The sequence below is a fragment of the Mytilus galloprovincialis genome, chromosome 10 (assembly GCF_965363235.1).
Source record: "Mytilus galloprovincialis chromosome 10, xbMytGall1.hap1.1, whole genome shotgun sequence".
Classification (NCBI taxonomy): Eukaryota; Metazoa; Mollusca; class Bivalvia; order Mytilida; family Mytilidae; genus Mytilus; species Mytilus galloprovincialis.
Window position 1 is genome coordinate 81486186 of NC_134847.1, and position 18508 is coordinate 81504693.

An 18508-nucleotide genomic window follows, 5' to 3' on the forward strand; every position below is an offset into this window, starting at 1 on the left:
AAGAACACGTATGCCAAAAATTTGGGAAATCGGGAGATATGCCATTCGGTATCGTGTTACCTTAACAACCTTTACGGCGGAATCGAAAACGGCGACGTCATAATACAGTTACGACACTATGACGGCGCCGAGAGCGATGCGTATAAACAATAGTGTGATTTCCCTTTAAAAAGTAATTCACAGGAAACGACGCGCTACGTCGTCAAATGGAAGTCCTTTAAAAGAAGCACAAGCTTCCAAATTCGTTTTTTTTATTGACTAATTGCACACAAAAACCAACTAAAGTCAAACAGAAAAAAAAAATCAAATTTAATTCGTATCAACATTTTTGGACCGGTCCATCTTACATATTACCCATCGACTGACAGTACCTCGGGAATGCTACTATTGGCAGGTGCGTAATAAACTCATCATATATACCAGGATTAAATTTTGTATTGACGCCAGACGCGCGTTTCGTCTACAAAAGACTCATCAGTGACGCTCGACACATAGGTACTTAGGGGTCACAGGACAACATTTTTTTTAACAAATACACCTTATATATAACATATACGTATGTTCATACATGTTATGACAGAAACGTAAAAATCATTGGATTTAACAGGAAAGTCAAACCAAAAAGCAACCGACTTTGCAAAAAAGGGAGAGTGCTTAAAATTATTGTCCTGTCTCCAATGCAAGTACCTATGACTTTTGATACCTATTTTGAAATTCTCCAGACATACAGCTCTAAATGCCCGCGATTTCGAGGGTGTGTGTGTTCTAGTTATTTTATATTACTTGAAACATATTTTATTTAAAAAAAAATCATGTACATGACATACACATATAAATACAGTGATACAATAATACGAAGGGATTCGGAACAAGGTTTCCCTTATACTAATCCGTTTCCCTGTCAAAAAGATAAAGAGAACTAACTGCAAATAAAAAAGTAGATTTTTTTTCGTCAGATCTTTGAATCTACTAAAAATTGTTGTATTTGCTTAAACACGAGTAGATTTTCCTCTTGTTTTATTTTATATTATTCTCCATAATATATCAATGGGGTGACGGCTGTAGGTAGTAAACTTGGAATTGATAGTAAATAATAAACCAAATTTAGTATGTTTTGTTCCCATTATTGTGCTTTCCCCCCTACATTCTGTAAACTTTGAATTTCTGGATCACAGTATCTATGCTTTGATTATTTGAAGATTTTATCTTTAATAACTTATCGGGGAAATCACGATATATATGTGGATTTACTGTCCCCGTTATAAATTATGACCGCATACGGCTGCTCTCGTTTACTTCATTGGAACCGGCGAATAGGTAATATACACTATATATATAAAAGAAGAACACACACTGCTTGATATAAAATTAACATCAATGGAAAATGATAAAAAATATAAAGAAACCGACATGTTTATCACTTAATATTGCGGCTGTTACCGCGAACAACCCTAGCCTAGCTAGGTCATGTGATTGAAAAAGATTCACATTGTCATAGGAAGGCTACTCAGTTCATTGGTGTACATCGAACATCAGCTTTTATACAAATGTGTACGGGTTGTTTCATTCTCGAAAGATATACCATGGAAGTAATATAATGTAATACTTCTATGGATATACTAACTATTGAATAACCACATGTGTATAGTAAAAAAAACGTCACAAATTTTGAGGTATGATTTACCACCAGGTAGACAATTTTATTGGAACTGACCGTCGTCTTCTTTTCAATTCAAAGTACATTTGTTCCCACCGTCTTGTTCTGTTAAAAAAAAACCTTGCAGCCTCCACCACATAACCAAGAGTGCTGGAAGTTACGTTTAACACCAAAACGTATATAATCAATCATTCTTCTTTAATGATTTATTTTTGTTTCATTTTTTTTTTATTGCAGCGGAGCAACAGTCTGTCCAGATGACAACACGTGGTCGAATAGAGCAAAAACGTTTTGTTCGTTGAACCCTCATGAATATCGTTGTGTATATAATACATCATGTCAACTGATAGAAGTTTGTAGACCAAGTCAAACAAATGATAGGATTAGGCTTTACTTTATTGAACGAAATACTGAAGCATTAAACATTAAAACAGTGCCTGTAATGTCAACAAACAATTCAAATTATCACAAGCTGCAATATATAACTTTATGTGAAAGTAATATGAGCCATGTTCAAAATTCATCGCCTACAAGGAAGAACAAGTGAAACTGCGAGCTACTGCTCACTGATGATACCCCCGCCGCAAGTGGATAATATTAATAGTGTAAAAATATGGAAGTGTTCGGTAAACAGGAAGTTGTCGAGTGATGAATCTGAAAACGCATCACACGGTATACCTGACTTATATAAATCCTGAAACCAAATTTCAGAAATCCTTGTATTGTAGTTCCTGAGAAAAATGTGACGAAAATTTTCAACTTGGCTATCATGTGTAAAATCATACAAATGTTCGGTAAACAGGAAGTTGTTGAGTGATGAATCTGAAAACGCATCACACGGTATAGCTGACTTATATAAATCCTGAAACCAAATTTCAGAAATCCTTGTATTGTAGTTCCTGAGAAAAATGTGACGAAAATTTTCAACTTGGCTATCATGTGTAAAATCATACAAGTGTTCGGTAAACAGGAAGTTGTCGAGTGATGAATCTGAAAAGGCATCACACGGTATAGCTGACTTATATAAATCCTGAAACCAAATTTCAGAAATCCTTGTATTGTAGTTCCTGAGAAAAATGTGACGAAAATTTTCAACTTGGCTATCATGTGTAAAATCAGACAAGTGTTCGGTAAACAGGAAGTTGTCAAGTGATGAATCTGAAAACGCATCACACGGTATGGCTGACATATATAAATGTTGATACCAAATTACAGAAAGGGTGGATGTGTAGTTCCTGAGAAAAATGTGACGAAAGTTTCATGGGACGGACTGACTGACGGACTGATGGACGGACGGACTGATGGACGGACTGACGGACGGACTGACGGACTGACAGACAGAGGTAAAACAGTATACCCCCCCCCCCTTTTTTAAAGCGGGGGTATAATGATAGTTATAAGATATATGCTGTATCACAGAATCTGTTATACTTGGGCTTTTAGTTATAGGAGTCGTATGGAAATATAGACAATTGCAATATCAAGAGCGTGAAGCAAGTACGAAATTAATAGCAAAAGATTGTGAGATAGCGAGATTTAAAAAAGAAAATAGTGATTTAAAGGAACAATCAGTAAAGCTTGAAGAAGAGAAAAATCATATCGTGGAACAACTTGTACGGCTCAGAGATATGAGTGGAGAAAAGCCCGGCGTCGAAAATCGCTTTGCGCAAGAAAGTTCACCAGTAGGACAGACATTTGGAGATATTCGGGAAACTGACATCTTAATATCATAGTCTACATAGATAAAGTATTTCCGTATTTTCTACGGATTCTATGAATGGCAACAATTCTACGAAATCTATTGGGAACATTTCATGAAGAATTCGAAAAAAATCCAAACTGTTCATTAGATGGATTTTTAACTAAAGCAACTTCTATTTGTATTCAATGTAAACATGCACGCCTATATCTGGGTTTTGTTTGTAAGTGTGTGTGTGTGTGTGTGTGTACTTTAGGTCATAAACATGCATATATCTTGTTTGTAATCGTTATGAAATAAACTTGTCTCGATTATGACAGGTCATGAGTGCCATCTTCGGCTATGACAATCGCTGACTTTAAACTTGCTTATCAACATGACCAATCAGTTGAGATTTTTGAATTAGAGTAAAGCCTGATCAGATTAGTGTGAGAAAAATATATTCAAAACGGTTTTCATTCCTGGCGCACTATAACTTAATATCTTTTAGAGTATACACTCTAACTCTCTTTCATCTTGCAGTAGTATTAAAACATTTGACTTTTCTACACTTTACACAAGTATTCCACATTTCAAAATAAAAGACAAATTGGAAGAGTTGGTATTGCTTTGTTTCATAAAAAAGAATGGCCAACGTAGATACAAGTATTTTGTCTAAGGGACTAACTCAGTCTGGGAGGGATAAATCCTACTTTGTAAAGGATTACTCTGATTCAAACAAAAAAATCTCTGAAACTTACATTATCAAGATGCTTGATTTTTGATTGACAGCATATTTGTTACGTTCGGTGGACGTGTTTTCCAACAAACTGTCGGCATTCCAATGGGAACCAATTGTGCCCCTCTTCTTGCCGACTTGTTTCTTTATTATTATGAGGCTGACTTCATACAGGAACTTCGTAGGAAGAAAGATAAGAACTGAGCAATATCCTTTAACTCTATTTTACGCTATATAGATGATGGTGGGGTTCGTTTTGCTTAGTCCTTAGTTTTCTATGTTGTGTCTTGTGTACTATTATTTGTCTGTTTGTCTTTTTCTTTTTTAGCTATGACATATTGTCAGTTTGAATCGATCTATAAGTTTGACTGACCCTCTGGTATATGTTGCCACTCTTTTTAAATTACTTGCTATTCACTTTTTTCTTTCGCAAAAACAAAAGCAGTTATAGGGATAATCAACTTTTTCAATTTGTCTTATAGTTTAGAATGGGGAATACTTGTGAAAAAGTGTAGAAAAGTCAAATGTTTTAATATACTATTGCAAGATGAAAGAGTCTTAGATTGTATGTACTCTAAAAGATCATTTTTTAGTATATCAACATCCATCTAATTGAAATAAAGATCTCTGATTTCGTTATACTACATATGCCTATAAAAAAAAAACGGATTTCGGAAATGAGTACTAGCCCAGCAGTATTATCCCCTCAAACATGTTTTGTATAAGATCGACAGAATGCAAAAAAAACGAATTATAATTGTACTTTTTTTTATTTTATCGACATTTTTTTCTTTTCAAAGAAAATATTGTACAACAATACATTTAAATTATTCGGTTCTATAATGGTTAACGCCACAATTTTGACACTAGTACTCAAAGGACGAAATATTATTTGGGGCGAGTTTGGGTCTAGGAATAAATAAAATATGTTTTGAGATTGTCCAGAAAGCGTTTCATTAACCCGGACTCTCCTTTTCCAAGATGGCTTCCAGAAAACACACGAGTTCTCCTGTACAATATGTTCAAATTGATGGTCTTGTACGTGTTCTAATCAATAGATTTCAATAATTGGTGTATGCTCATTAAATATAACTATTTAGCTTTTCAATAAAGCTTTGAATAGGTACCTTCTAAACTGGCGACGCAATTACATTAGTCGCACATCGTTTGTAGTCACAGGAAATTCATGATAAATTCTGCCAATAAATATGATAAAAGTCTGTAAATAATAAAGTCGACTATTAGAAACGCTTCTCCTCTGTTTTTTTTTCATAGACTGCTATGTATGTTACAAATCAAAATAAGCCAGGCTTCCCAGAGTGTGACATTCTATTTTGTAGCCAGTACAAATACATTTTATATTTCTGTAAATTCTGACAATGTACACTTATATTGATACACCCGGCACCTAAGTGTTAGTTGTTTAAATCCAATTGGTTGCCTCTGAAAGAGTATGAGTGGCCTCCTGTCTGTTTGAGATGCGCCCCATTCAATTACACTTTACTACATAGTTAGACTCCTAACGGGAAGAAGAAGAATGCCTTTTACCATCAAGCATCAAATGGTTAATATTCAAAACATTCTACTTTTAATCTCATCAAGTTTGACGGAAGTTTGACATCTTGAACTATTTCGACCATCCAATGTTGATTTCCGGTTACTAGGATCTTCTTTCTTCTTTATGACTAACTATGATATCTAATTATAACCTAATTTGCTATTCACACATGAATGCAAGAAGGTAGAAGAACCATGTTACCAGAAATCAGTGTTGATTGGTCGAAATAGTTCAATATGTCAAACATTTAGATTAAAAGTAGAATGTATTAACCCTTAGACTGCAACGCGCGACTATCCAATCTGATCTAAAATGGAATAAACACATCAATAACGTAACAGCTAATGCAAACAGACAACTGAATTTTCTCAAACGTAACCTTAAAGTTTCATCCCGAAAAATCAAAGAAAGGGCATACATGTCATTAGTTAGACCTAAGCTTGAGTACAGTTCTTGCGTCTGGGACCCTCACACCAAAAGTCAAATCAACCAAATTGAGATGGTCCAACGCAGAGCTGCTCGCTACACATGTAATAAATACCACAATACCAGCTCTGTCTCAAACATGCTTGATCACCTACAGTGGCCTACATTAGAATTGAGACGTATACAAACAAGACTAGTGGTATTCTATAAGATTATACACCAACACATAGCAATCTACCCTAAAGATCTCCTTGTTAAATCAGACAGTAGAACAAGATATAAACATACAAACCACTTTAAACAAATTCAAACAAATAAAGATTCATACAAGTTTTCATTTTATCCACATACAATAGTACAATGGAACCTACTTCCTACATCAGCAATCCTTTGTACAACAGTCGACGGCTTCAAAGAGCAGATTTCTATATCTGCTCTTTCACAAATATTCTAAAAAATGCATAACATGTACATAGTTTTAACAAGAAATATACATAGGATAACAATCCACAAAAAAATTAAATCACTGTTATATTTTTACTTTATTTATTTTTTCTAAGCACCAATGCAATGTAACGTAATATTACTACAAATTTATTTATTTTTAATTGTAAATAAGCCACGCATGCAACGGCACGTAATAGTCAGAGTTGTGACTGAGTGCGGAAATATGAAGATAGATAGATAGATATAGTCGTTTTCCGTAACTCGTTTGTTTACACAGTTACCATGGAATGGGCGGAGTCAATATTCATGAGATTGCGGCATTTTCGACTTGTATGGATTCTGATTGGTTAAAAATCTGCGTTCTTTTGAGTGTCTCTTGACTTTAAATCATGTATAAGCGATAAAACCGAAAGTGAACATTTTTGATGAAAAAAGTGACAAAATGGCGGATATTATTTGGAGAAATGGCCAACACGTTCAGAAGTATTTCGATGATAACAATTTAACAGCGGCGGCCTATAGAAAGGATTTGGACGAGAACAGAAGATATAATAGATGGAAATAGAAATATTCTATCAAAACTGTGAACAGAAGACTTTTAAAGCGAGAACCACCGGGATTCCCAGACCTTGTCCAAAATGGATGACATGAAACATGATTTTCGATGTTTATCATTTCGCCTTTCAAATGTGAATCAATATTGACTGACATCGATAGATCCGAACTTTAAGTTTGTCAAGATTATTTATTGATGAAAGCTATAACAATGAACTTGTCGTATAAATATATTTGTACATGGAAGTAAAAGTCGGCGCAGTGAAAGTCGGAGGAAAATACCGGAAAATATTTGCATCAAAAAGGCTGTTGGTTCTAGAAGAAACTTTTTTTTTTTTGATAATCACAATGGAACTAGTTCTTAAAAGAGATTTTTATATATTGGTTCAATTCTGAAGTCATGGATACTTTTACATTGATGGATTCATTAATAAAACATGAAAAAAAATAATTTACCTTTGTTTACCTCTATTTGCACCTGTACAGGTAAAAAATGACCAGAGACTCACACAAAAATAAAATAAATAAAAAATACAGAATCTAACAATACTTTTTTATATAACTTTTATTGATGAATATTCAATATTTACAAAGATACAGCAATTGTAAGTGAACATGTTTATTTCATCAGTGATTAAAAGTTTATTCAGCAATACACAAAAGTACAATAGAAATGAATGCAGCAGTCTAAGGGTTAAATGTTGAAAAAAGTGGATTATCTTGACATATAAAGGTTGTTGATTCTAATAAGGCACATGAAAATGTCGAAAAAAACGTTTATCTACCACTGTGTATTGGTACGGATATCTGACAAATTTATACAAAATAAGCGAAAAATTAGCGCAAACAAATTGTCCGCGATCTCCTGTTTTGGATGGGAACTGCTTTCTGTCTCTATACATGTACATTGCACACACAAAAAAATAGAAAATAGCAAAATCAATAAAAAGCGAATGTAAATTAGTAAATATATGCATTATAGGGACAGAAGAATTTGGTCTAGAAGAATGCACAAGAATTTGAATGACTTTTCTGATCTGATGGCTGAGTTCTTTATTACGAAGTTGACATATCCTTTTGTTTCCTGCACAGATGTATATATAACATTCATTGGGATGTATGTGCGAGATGGACCAACTGAGAATACATTCATATATTTTACTTTGTTGCATTTTAGGGTGTATTGAAGATAGTTAAGCATTGTCAAAAACACGTTCACATACATATATTTTACTATGTTACATTGTAGGTTGTATTGAAGATAGTTAAACATTGTCAAGAGGAAGCAGCTGGTGGAACAGATTTGGTCCAGGGTGTCTTGTTAGGTCTAGTCGTCGACAACAAGTTGGAAATCACAAACTGCTTTCCTTTCCCCAGGCATAATGATGAAGAAGAATTTAATGAAGGTAAGTAAAGATATTTTCTGTAGTTTACCTCATAGTTCCAGTGTAAAGAGTTATTATTATGAAGTGTCTGTGGTATGTGTCTATAATTTGTATCTCTATTGTAAATGTTTGAATAAAGCTGAAGTTGATGGTTAAAATTAATATCTTTATTATTATACCCTTGGCAGCAAAGTCAAATGAAAGAAATCAGCAATGTTTGAAAACTACATTGTATATTCAGTTATGCCACAAACCATAAAACCTTGCAAAGAATTAATTCCTGCTAGGCTGCTAGGCCACCATAGCAAGGTTGGGCGGTATTTACCGCCCCTGGTATTTACCGCCCTGGACAATACTCTTCAAGTGGTCAATACTGGCAAAAACATATGTGTAACACATAAGCAAACGACAACCACTGAATTACAGGCTCCTCAGTGACTTGAATGTTCATTACCATGATAACATATATTAAATGTATTTTCATATTGAAATTGATAGAAAACAAAAATTTGGCAATTTTGGAAAAAAGGGAGGAGGGATAAAAGAAAACATTTTCCTGTCCCCAGTACCTATGACTTTTGATACCTTTCCTGAAATTCTCCAGTCATTAAGTCTTTTACAAAATTCTTTCCTATGACAATTTACCTATTCTTTCAACCACGCTCTGAATGCCCGCGATTTCGCGGGTGTGTTCTAGTGATTTATAAATTAAGATATGATTTTTTTGAAAATAGTGTTTACAGGTAAATAAAACTTAAGGTAAATGAAGTTACAGGTGTCATATTACCTATCACCTGGCATTGCTAGGTGTGATAATTTAACTACTAAAACAACAGCCCCCAATGAATGATGACAAAACATGGGTTGAAAGTAATAAAAAGGATATTTGAAGATACTCATTAAGTTAAAAAATCAAATGTTTTTATCCTGTGTATTCAACTGTAAGACAAAAATCACCCTGCAGGAAATGAAGGAACTTTACTCTTATGCCTTTTATAATTTATGGTGTGAACAAAAAAATCTATTATTTGGTGTAATAAATTTTTACATACACATCTAGTTCAACCACCATGACTTTAAACTGAAACCGAAACTTTAGTAAAGACCCTATCTGGAACTTTAATACAATATTAGAAGACAACAACACAACCAGAGCAAATGATTGCAATGCTATAGTCAGTGCTAAAGGCACCTGATGAGTCCTTGGCAGGGACAACACTGTTTTTATCTTTTGTACTAATAAGTGATTGTAAATCACTGTTTACTATTAATTTACAATAAAAATAGAAATGATAATATTTAAAATGACTGCAACACTTTCATTATTTCATTACTGGTACATGTAGCAATTGACCAGGTAGAGAGTGGTGTTTATAAACTTTATAGTAAAGTCCATCCAAAATTTCAATCGACCAGTATTTGCCAGTAAATGCCAGTATTTACCGGTATCTACCGCTGCATGACTTTTTTGCCAACCTTGCTGACCATACATGTAAACAATATGGCCACCTTCAAGCAGTGATCTAGAGCTCTAAGATTTGAAAATAGAGGGACGTGGTATCTGTACATGCTGTATAATACTAGTTTTTTGTCATGGTAAACATGGTATAACACATTTAGAAAAATTTATGTACTTCAAGATACCAAAGCAGCAATAAAATGTAAAAAATGAAAGTAGGACAGATGCCACCAGAGCTCCAGATTGCCACCCTACATGTCAATAATTTGTTTATCCCTACCATTTTCTCTGTCCTTTGCCCAATTCCCTTCAGACTTTGTAGTAAATGAATGAATATACAAAATGCAAACATCACCTTATTTTGGTTTTGGTTTCATATATTTTACATATAAGTGTCATTATATTTAAATTCTCTTTTTATTAAACATGTTTATTGATTATAAGTATGACATTAAATTTGTATATATGATAAACATTGTATTGAATATTTTGTGGTTTTTGATTTGACATCATATTTCTTTCATATGTCAGGATTACCAAATATATTTTTTTATAATAATGTTTTATTTGATGTCATATTTCTCTCTCATGTGATGATTATAATGTACATTTATGTATTATTTTGTAGTTCAATACCAGATGGAAATGATGAGAAATCTACGACATGTAAACATAGACCATTTACATGTTGGATGGTATCAGAGTACATACTTTGGTTCTTTCATCAACAGACCATTATTAGACTCTCAGTTCAACTACCAAGATAATATTGAAGAATCTGTTGTTCTTATTTATGGTAAGGTAATCATTATATCCATACACTTCTGATTTCTAATAGTCATCCATTGCTAACGCCACTGGGGATAAAGTAAAAGTCAAAAATTGTAAATCAATCTGAAGGATTTAATCAATTATGTCAGCAGCTTTAATTTAACCAACTAAAAAAATGTAGCATTTTAAATTCAACCTAAGTGTAAACATACAGAATAAAGGTCAATGAACAACAACACAATAACACAAACATACAACGAAAAATTAGATGTTACCGTAATCAAGGGCATGTAGTGATGCAGGTCCAGACAGTGTATTGTTTAAACAAAGAGAGACATGTAAAATTAAATGCACTTGTATCATATGTAGAATGACTGTTTGAACTGATTTTGATTAACTCGAGAGGAAGGAGATGTCTGATGAATTATGTTCTACTCTTGTGAAACCTTTTGATAACCTGATCACTATCTGAATTCAGTTTATAAATACCAAGATATACTTATATATATGCCATGTATTTCAGCCTGAGGAATAATTTTTCAAATCAATTTTTATATGTATTACAATTATAACATTTCAGATCCTTTGCGTACGACTCAGGGATATTTAGCATTAAAGGCCTACAGATTGACCAGAGAAATGATGGACTTTTATAGAAATGGAGATTACAGTCCAGACTCGATTAAAGAATCAAATATCAGCTTTGAAAAAATGTTTGAAGAAATCCCAATCTATGTGAAGAATTCTCATCTGACCAATGCCTTGTTGTGTGAAGTAGAAGAAAAAACTACTGATGAAGATAAATTTAATTATCTTGATTTAGCAACTAGGTAAGAGAGATAACTCAAGAAAAAATCAATAATATTATGAAATTGAGTCAGGGACTCTTGTCAAATTACTTTCCAAATTATTTGACCCCACTCTATATTGCAAGTTGCAACCATCTTGTTTGTCTGTTTGTCCAACTATTATTTTCATCACACTTTCTCATATACTACTAAATAGATAAATTTCATATTGATTCAGCAGCTTAAAAGCAACAAGTAGTGGTGTGTTAGCTTGTTTAGAATCTGTGACTCATTTCACAGTAAAACTTACCAGATAAAATACTTGTTAAACATAAACATTTCAGTATAACAGATAAACAATTTTTGTTGTTACATTTTTTTTTGTGAAAAGAGCCTGTGTTAGATACCTACTCCCTGTAACAGATACTTTGAATTTTTTCAATATGTTGAATTAACTTGATTTCTCTATACTATTGAACAGCGATGAGTTGTGATGTGTGATGTTTTGGGAATTTGTTGGACCCTTCTTTCTAATTCCAATAATTTGAATAACTAGTGGTGAATTTTTACTACACCAATGCTTGATTAATTTTAAAATGAAAAAAGAATGTCTCGAATCAAGATAAAATTGTATGTAGATTTTCTGTTTACTTCGAACATACATACATCTTCATTATTGGAACAGCCTTAATTAAAGAATTAGAGAATATCAGAAAGATCAATGTAAATCTTAATTATATGATATTAAAGAGATGTGGGTGTCAGTTAGACAGCAAACCAACTTCTTTTTTTTCTTTCAGTTCAATGTTGGAAAAAAATCTCCGTCAGTTAATGGATTGTGTTGATGAGGTTGCTATGGATGCCAATCGTTTCCTTAACTACCAGAGACAATATAATAAACAATCTGTACAGAAACAGCAGTTCTTGTTGAAGAGGGTAGGTTTATAAGAGTATAATAAAAAAAATGATTCCAGTTTGTATAAGCTGAGCTTCTTTTAGAGACTAAATTTTTGGTCTGAGTGATTTTTGTTGTTAAACATACCATAACATGAAATTCACCATTTCAGCTGATATATATATGGATACAGCAGACAACACTTGTTTTCCTTGTTGAAATCACACAATTTTTCTATGAAATTAATAAGAGTTCTCACATTCTCACATTATGGAATATTATTATGTACATAAAAAAAACATGATACTGTGGTAATTTTTAAGAAATAAATATTCCCGTAAATCGATTTCTATGTTTGGAAACAACTTTTGAAACTAAAAATTCAAATTACAAAGGAATTATTTATTAACATTATTTATGTGGTTGTTTGAGAGGCAATAGAAAGGATTGTTTTACTGCTGTCAACTTGTGATTTTGTTTCAAACAAAATTAAACCACTAGATCTATAAATTACCATGTCATAATGCCTGAAAAATATAATAAAAAGAAAAGGATGTGGGATATCCACCTATGACAGAAAATCATTATATGCACAGTAAAAAAATTCTAAAAGCAAAGAAACAAGGCTTTTATTGCTGTTCTACATCTCACAAGCAGACAAATAATTGAATTTAATACTTTGTATGTACAAGTGTCTTGTCCGTAGACAATTCCTCATCTGCTGGTAATACTGAAATGCAAAAGATAGTCAGAGAGAGAGAGAAATATTTTTGTTCATTTGATTTCGTTAATCTTTTAAGGTATGCAGCAACTGGAACAAAAATATTGAAGTACAATAAGATATGCATTTTATAAGTGAGGCCTTCAAATGGAACAAAACACTCAGAACTCAAGTTTAAGATGACCCCTAGCACCTGTTTTAGTGTAATTCCTAGTAAGAATAGATGTAGACTTTCATAGCTATAGTGTAAGAATTTTATGCAGATTATCATGTAATAATGAAATATTTTTCAGCAACAAGAAAATACAGCCAGAGAAGCTAGAGGTGAGAAACCTTTACCTGAAGATGATATCAACAAGATGTTCAAGCCAATACCAGCACCTGCTAGATTAGATAGCTTGTTATTGGCTGAACAGATTAATAACTACTGCCAGCAAATAGGAGAGTTCTCATCACAGAGCGTTGGAAAGCTGTTTATGTCTGAAACTTTACAGAAAGAACCATTAGAAAGTTAATGAACAGATTAAATTTAGATTTGAAAACTGAAAATAATTATAACATCGATATGGTTAGCCATTTTAGTACATTGAGAATGAAAAAAGTTGTCAGATTAAAAAAATCAAAAACTGGAAGTCTGGCTTTTATATCCTTCATAGCAATACTAAGTATTCTAAGTGTACATAATGTTGTTCTTGACTTACATATCAAAAGGCTTTAGTGCTTTAAATTATTCACAAACATGGTCAAATAATTTATTTTGAATGAAACACGTCTTCTGATTGGCTGACAGAGTTGTGTCTATCAGCTTATAGACACAATTTTTTAATGTGACTGTGATGTGATCAAGGTTGTTTTCATGATTTACTCCGACTACAAATGGAATTCAGAATTGAATTATAAGTAATGACTGTAATATCTTTTCTTGAATTCAAATTAACTTAAAAAACACTTTCAAATAAACCGCGTACACTTTGCCCCATGCAACTGAAAGTTGGTTTATGCCCCCGCAACTGAAAGTTATGGGTCATATTGTTTTACCCCTGTCCATCCATCTGTCCGTCCATCCCAATATGGGTATATAGTTATGCCACATAACTACTCCTACAGACTGCTAGGCTGTTTTCACTTTGCTGGCTGTTTGTACATTTATTGAAGGTGTGTATCAAGTCAGGCCCAGGGTTTTGATTTTTTCTGAATTTTTGCTCTTTCTGGAGATAATTGAACTTTGTCATATATTTGAAGTATAAACTTGCAGAAGAGGTGCATAGCATTTCCGGATAACTCCTCCAAGTTTGAATTCTAAGAAGTTTTCACTTTGCTGGCTGTTTGTACATATATTGAAGGTGTGCATGTGATCAGGATTTTGAATTATATCAAGAATTGTTTTTTTGGGAGAAAGTTGAACTTAGTCATTTTTGGAGTTTTTATTTGTATAAGAGGTAATCCTACAGTGAACAATAAACCTATGTGCTTTTATGACTTTGTGTATGTTAAAATTAACTTTGCATAAGCAGGGGCATCATTAGTGTCTCCCAGAAAACAATATCTCAAAGAAAATCTGGCATTGACTTTGTCATGTTTAAAAAAAAAAAAAATTATAATACAGTTACTTCAGTGTGAAGTTGGGGGTATCACTGTGATTTTCAACAATTTATTGGCAAAAATATGAAGAGGGGAACTTAACTTAAACTTTATAATGTTTTTGGCCGAATGACGAAGAAGGGTAAACCTTATGGCCCAACAACTTTGTTGCAGTGCCATAAAAAGTAAAATAACAAAAAAAACGAACTCCAAGAAAAATCAAAACAGAAAGTCCCTAATCAAATTGCAAAATCATATGCTCAAACATATCAAACAAATTGAAAACAAACTGTCATAATCCTAACCAATCAATGGCTGTATGTCCATGGTCACGATAGAGTTACAATTTTCATTTTTAGTAGTCATCCGTTTTATAACATAATTACTAAAAAATCTGTGTACAAGAGTAAGTTTGGGTATGTTACGAGTAGTATTTCAATTTCAGTTGTTTTTTATGATCATTAGTCGTTGATATTGCAAAAAAGTATAAAGAAAAGTTGACTGAAGTATTCCTAGTCGTCACATGTCAATAATAACTGAGCTTTATCTGGAATCTAATTAATTTTCTTTTTCTCATCCCAACATTTTGCCTGCCCAAATTAGCATTGCCAATTTGGGATTAATAGAAAATCAGAGCTCTTGAAAATTGTCTGACTGCATATAAAGTAAATAACAAGAATACAAACATAAAAAAAAATTAACTAGAGGCTCCAAGGAGCCTGTGTTGCTCACCTGATATTTTTATTTACAATTGATGCATGAAATAATGCAACTGTTATACTTTTGCTTTAGTTCTAGAGATTTACGTCAAAAACTTCAGTTTCCCCCTATGTTCTACTTTTAGCCATGTCTTGTATGTTGGTTGTCAGGCAGGGTCATTGGACACACTTTTTAAATTAGATCCACTAATGCTGATTTTGGCTCATTTGTATCAGTTTTTTCAGGTGACTTTTGTAATTAGAGATAACAAATATTTACAAAAAAAGTTAAAACTGGGCAATAACTTCATATGGGGTCAATTGACCATTTTAGTTATGCTGACTTATTTGTAGATTTTACTTTGCTGAACCTTATAGCTGTTTACAGTTTATCTCTATCTATAATGATATTCAAGATAATAACCAAACCCTGCAAAATTTCCTGAAAAATACTAATTTAGGGGCAGCAACCCAACAACATGTCTGATTCATCTAAAAACTATAGGATACTTAGATCTTAACCAGCTTAACAAATGGCATAATGTCATATTTGCTCTATATGCTTTAGTTTCAGAGATATAAGCCAATAACTACATTTTATCCCTATATTATATTTTTAGCCATGGTAGCTATCTTGGTTGGCAGACTGGCTTATTGGACACATTTTTATACGACCACATAAATTGGAAATTTTTTTGGTCGTATATTGGTATAACGTTGGCGTCGTTGGCGTCGTCGTCGGCCGTAGTCGTCGGCGGCGGCGTCCGAAGTCCTTTGGTTTTCACACTTTAACTTTAGTATAAGTGAACAGAAATCTATGAAATTTAAACACAAGGTTTATGACCATAAAAGGAAGGTTGGGATTGATTTTGGAAGTTTTGGTCCAAACAGTGGGAATTAGGGGCCAAAAAGGGCCCAAATAAGCAGTTTCTTGGTTTTAGCACTATAACTTTAGTTTAAGTAAATAGAAATCTATGAAATTTTGACACAAGGTTTATGACCACTAAAGGAAGGTTGGGATTGATTTTGGGAGTTTTGGACCTAACAGTTTAGGAATTAGGGGCTAAAAAAAGGCCCAAATAAGCATTATTCTTTGTTTTCGCACAATAACTTTAGTATAAGTAAAAAGAAATCTATGAAATTTAAACACAAGGTTTATGACCATAAAAGGAAAGTTGGGATTGATTTTGGGAGTTTTGGTCCCAACAGTTTAGGAACAAGGGGCCCAAAGGGTCCAAAATTAAACTTTGTTTGAATTCATAAAAAAATTGAATTCTTGGGGTTCTTTGATATGCCAAATCTAACTGTGTATATAGATTCTTAATTTTTGGTCCCATTTCAAATTGGTCTACATTAAGGTCCAAAGGGTCCAAAATTAAACTAAGTTTGATTTTAACAAAAATTGAATTCTTGGGGTTCTTTGATATGGTGAATCTAAACTTGTATTTAGATTTTTGATTATAGGTTCAGTTTTCAAGTTGGTCCAAATTGCAGTCCAAAATTAAAATTTGTTTGATTTCAACAAAAAATGTATATATAGGGTTCTTTGATATATGCTTAATCTAACCATGTATTTAGATTTTTGATGTTTGGGCCCGGTTATCAGATTGGTCCACATTGAGGTCTTAAGGGTCCAAAATTGAACTTTATTTGATTTCATCAAAAATTGAATTCTTGGGGTTCTTCGATATGCTGAATCTAACCATGTATTTAGATTTTGGATATTGGACCATAATAGGTAATGTCCAATTTAAAATTTAAAGTTTTTAAGTTCTTAGACCACATTCATTATGTGTCAGAAACCTGTGTAGTGTCAACTATTTAATCACAATCCAAATTCAGAGCTTTATCAAGCTTGAATGTTGTGTCCATACTTGCCCCAATGTTCAGGGTTCGAACTCTGCGGTCGTATAAAGCTGCGCCCTGCGGAGCATCTGGTTAAAACTATATACCCAAATGAAGATTTTGGACAAGTTTGGTTAAATAAGGCCCTGTAATTGCAGAGAAGATTTTTGAAAAATTGTTAAGAATTGACTATAAAGGACAACAAACTGACAATTAGGTAATGTTGACTTATTTGTAGATCTTACTTTGCTTAATATTATTGCTGTTTACAGTTTTTCTCAATCTATAATAATATTCACAAAGAGAGACGAAAGATGTCCGAGGGACAGTCAAACTTGTAGATTGAAAATAAACTTGACAGTGCCATGGCTAAAAATAAAAAGACAAATAATTGTACAGAAGACGCAGCATAGAAAGCTAAAGACTAAGCAACACTAACCCGACTTAATCTCGGGTGCTCCGGATAGGTAAGTAGATCCTGCTTTACATGTGGCATCCGTCGAGTTGCTTAAGTTTTTACTAATCCGGTAAATTCGGTAGGTCACATTTGCTAAAAGGGAAGGGTATTGTAGTTACGACATAAGGAACATATCTGATATCATCTGTAAAACAGTTATTCCATAACGGTTAACCAACTCGTGATGGCGTCCATAAAATTTACAAAGGGACGATTTTAACTTCATCATTTGGAACTCTTGATAATAACCAAACACTGCGAAATTTTCTTAAAATAACCAATTCAGGGGCAGCAACCCAACAATGATACGTCTGCAAATTACAGGGGAGATAGATCTTGACCTGATGAAAATTTTACCCCTGCCAGAAAAGCATTGACAACTCAAAACTTCCAAAATGTCGTGCACAATCTATAACTAATATCCTCTGATCCTAAACGTAATACACCTTAATTATATGAATGGTTGTAAAAAAATATCACTAAATTGACTGTATCCATCTGACGAGTTAAAACTTTTTCAACTGATTTTTATAGCTCGTTCTTATGTTGTACTGTTATACCACTATCCAATGTTAGGGAAGGGTTGACATCCCGCTATTATATTTAACCCCAGCACATTCTGAATGTATGCGCCAAGCCAGAAGCCGTTAACTCAGTGGTTGTCGTTTGTTTATGTGTTACATATTCGTTTTTCGTTCATTTGTTGTACATAAACAAAGCAGATAGTTTTCTCGTTTGAATTGTTTTACATTTTCATTTCGGAGTCTTTTGAAGCTGACTATGCAGAATGGGCTTTGTTCATTTTTGAAGGCCGTACGGTGACCTACATGTATAGTTGTTAATTTCTG

General features: G+C 33.2%; 1 protein-coding gene across 1 annotated transcript; it reads left to right on the forward strand.

Moving 5' to 3' along the window:
- Positions 1–4997: 4997 nt before the first annotated feature.
- Positions 4998–13711, forward strand: LOC143048554 (eukaryotic translation initiation factor 3 subunit H-A-like). Its single transcript, XM_076222301.1, has 6 exons — positions 4998–5112; positions 8310–8466; positions 10533–10700; positions 11256–11505; positions 12264–12399; positions 13373–13711. The coding sequence occupies exons 1-6, from the start codon at positions 5056–5058 to the stop codon at positions 13592–13594; spliced, it is 990 nt and encodes a 329-aa protein (XP_076078416.1). The 5' UTR covers positions 4998–5055; the 3' UTR covers positions 13595–13711.
- The last annotated feature ends 4797 nt before the right edge of the window (positions 13712–18508 follow it).

Bases quoted from the DNA above. Each gene is read 5' to 3' on its own strand.
- LOC143048554 (XM_076222301.1), top strand. From the start codon at position 5,056: ATGGCTTCCAGAAAACACACGAGTTCTCCTGTACAATATGTTCAAATT. The intron at 8,467-10,532 runs GTAAGTAAAGAT...ATTATTTTGTAG, and splicing joins TGAAGAAGAATTTAATGAAG to TTCAATACCAGATGGAAATG. The intron at 12,400-13,372 runs GTAGGTTTATAA...AATATTTTTCAG, and splicing joins AGCAGTTCTTGTTGAAGAGG to CAACAAGAAAATACAGCCAG.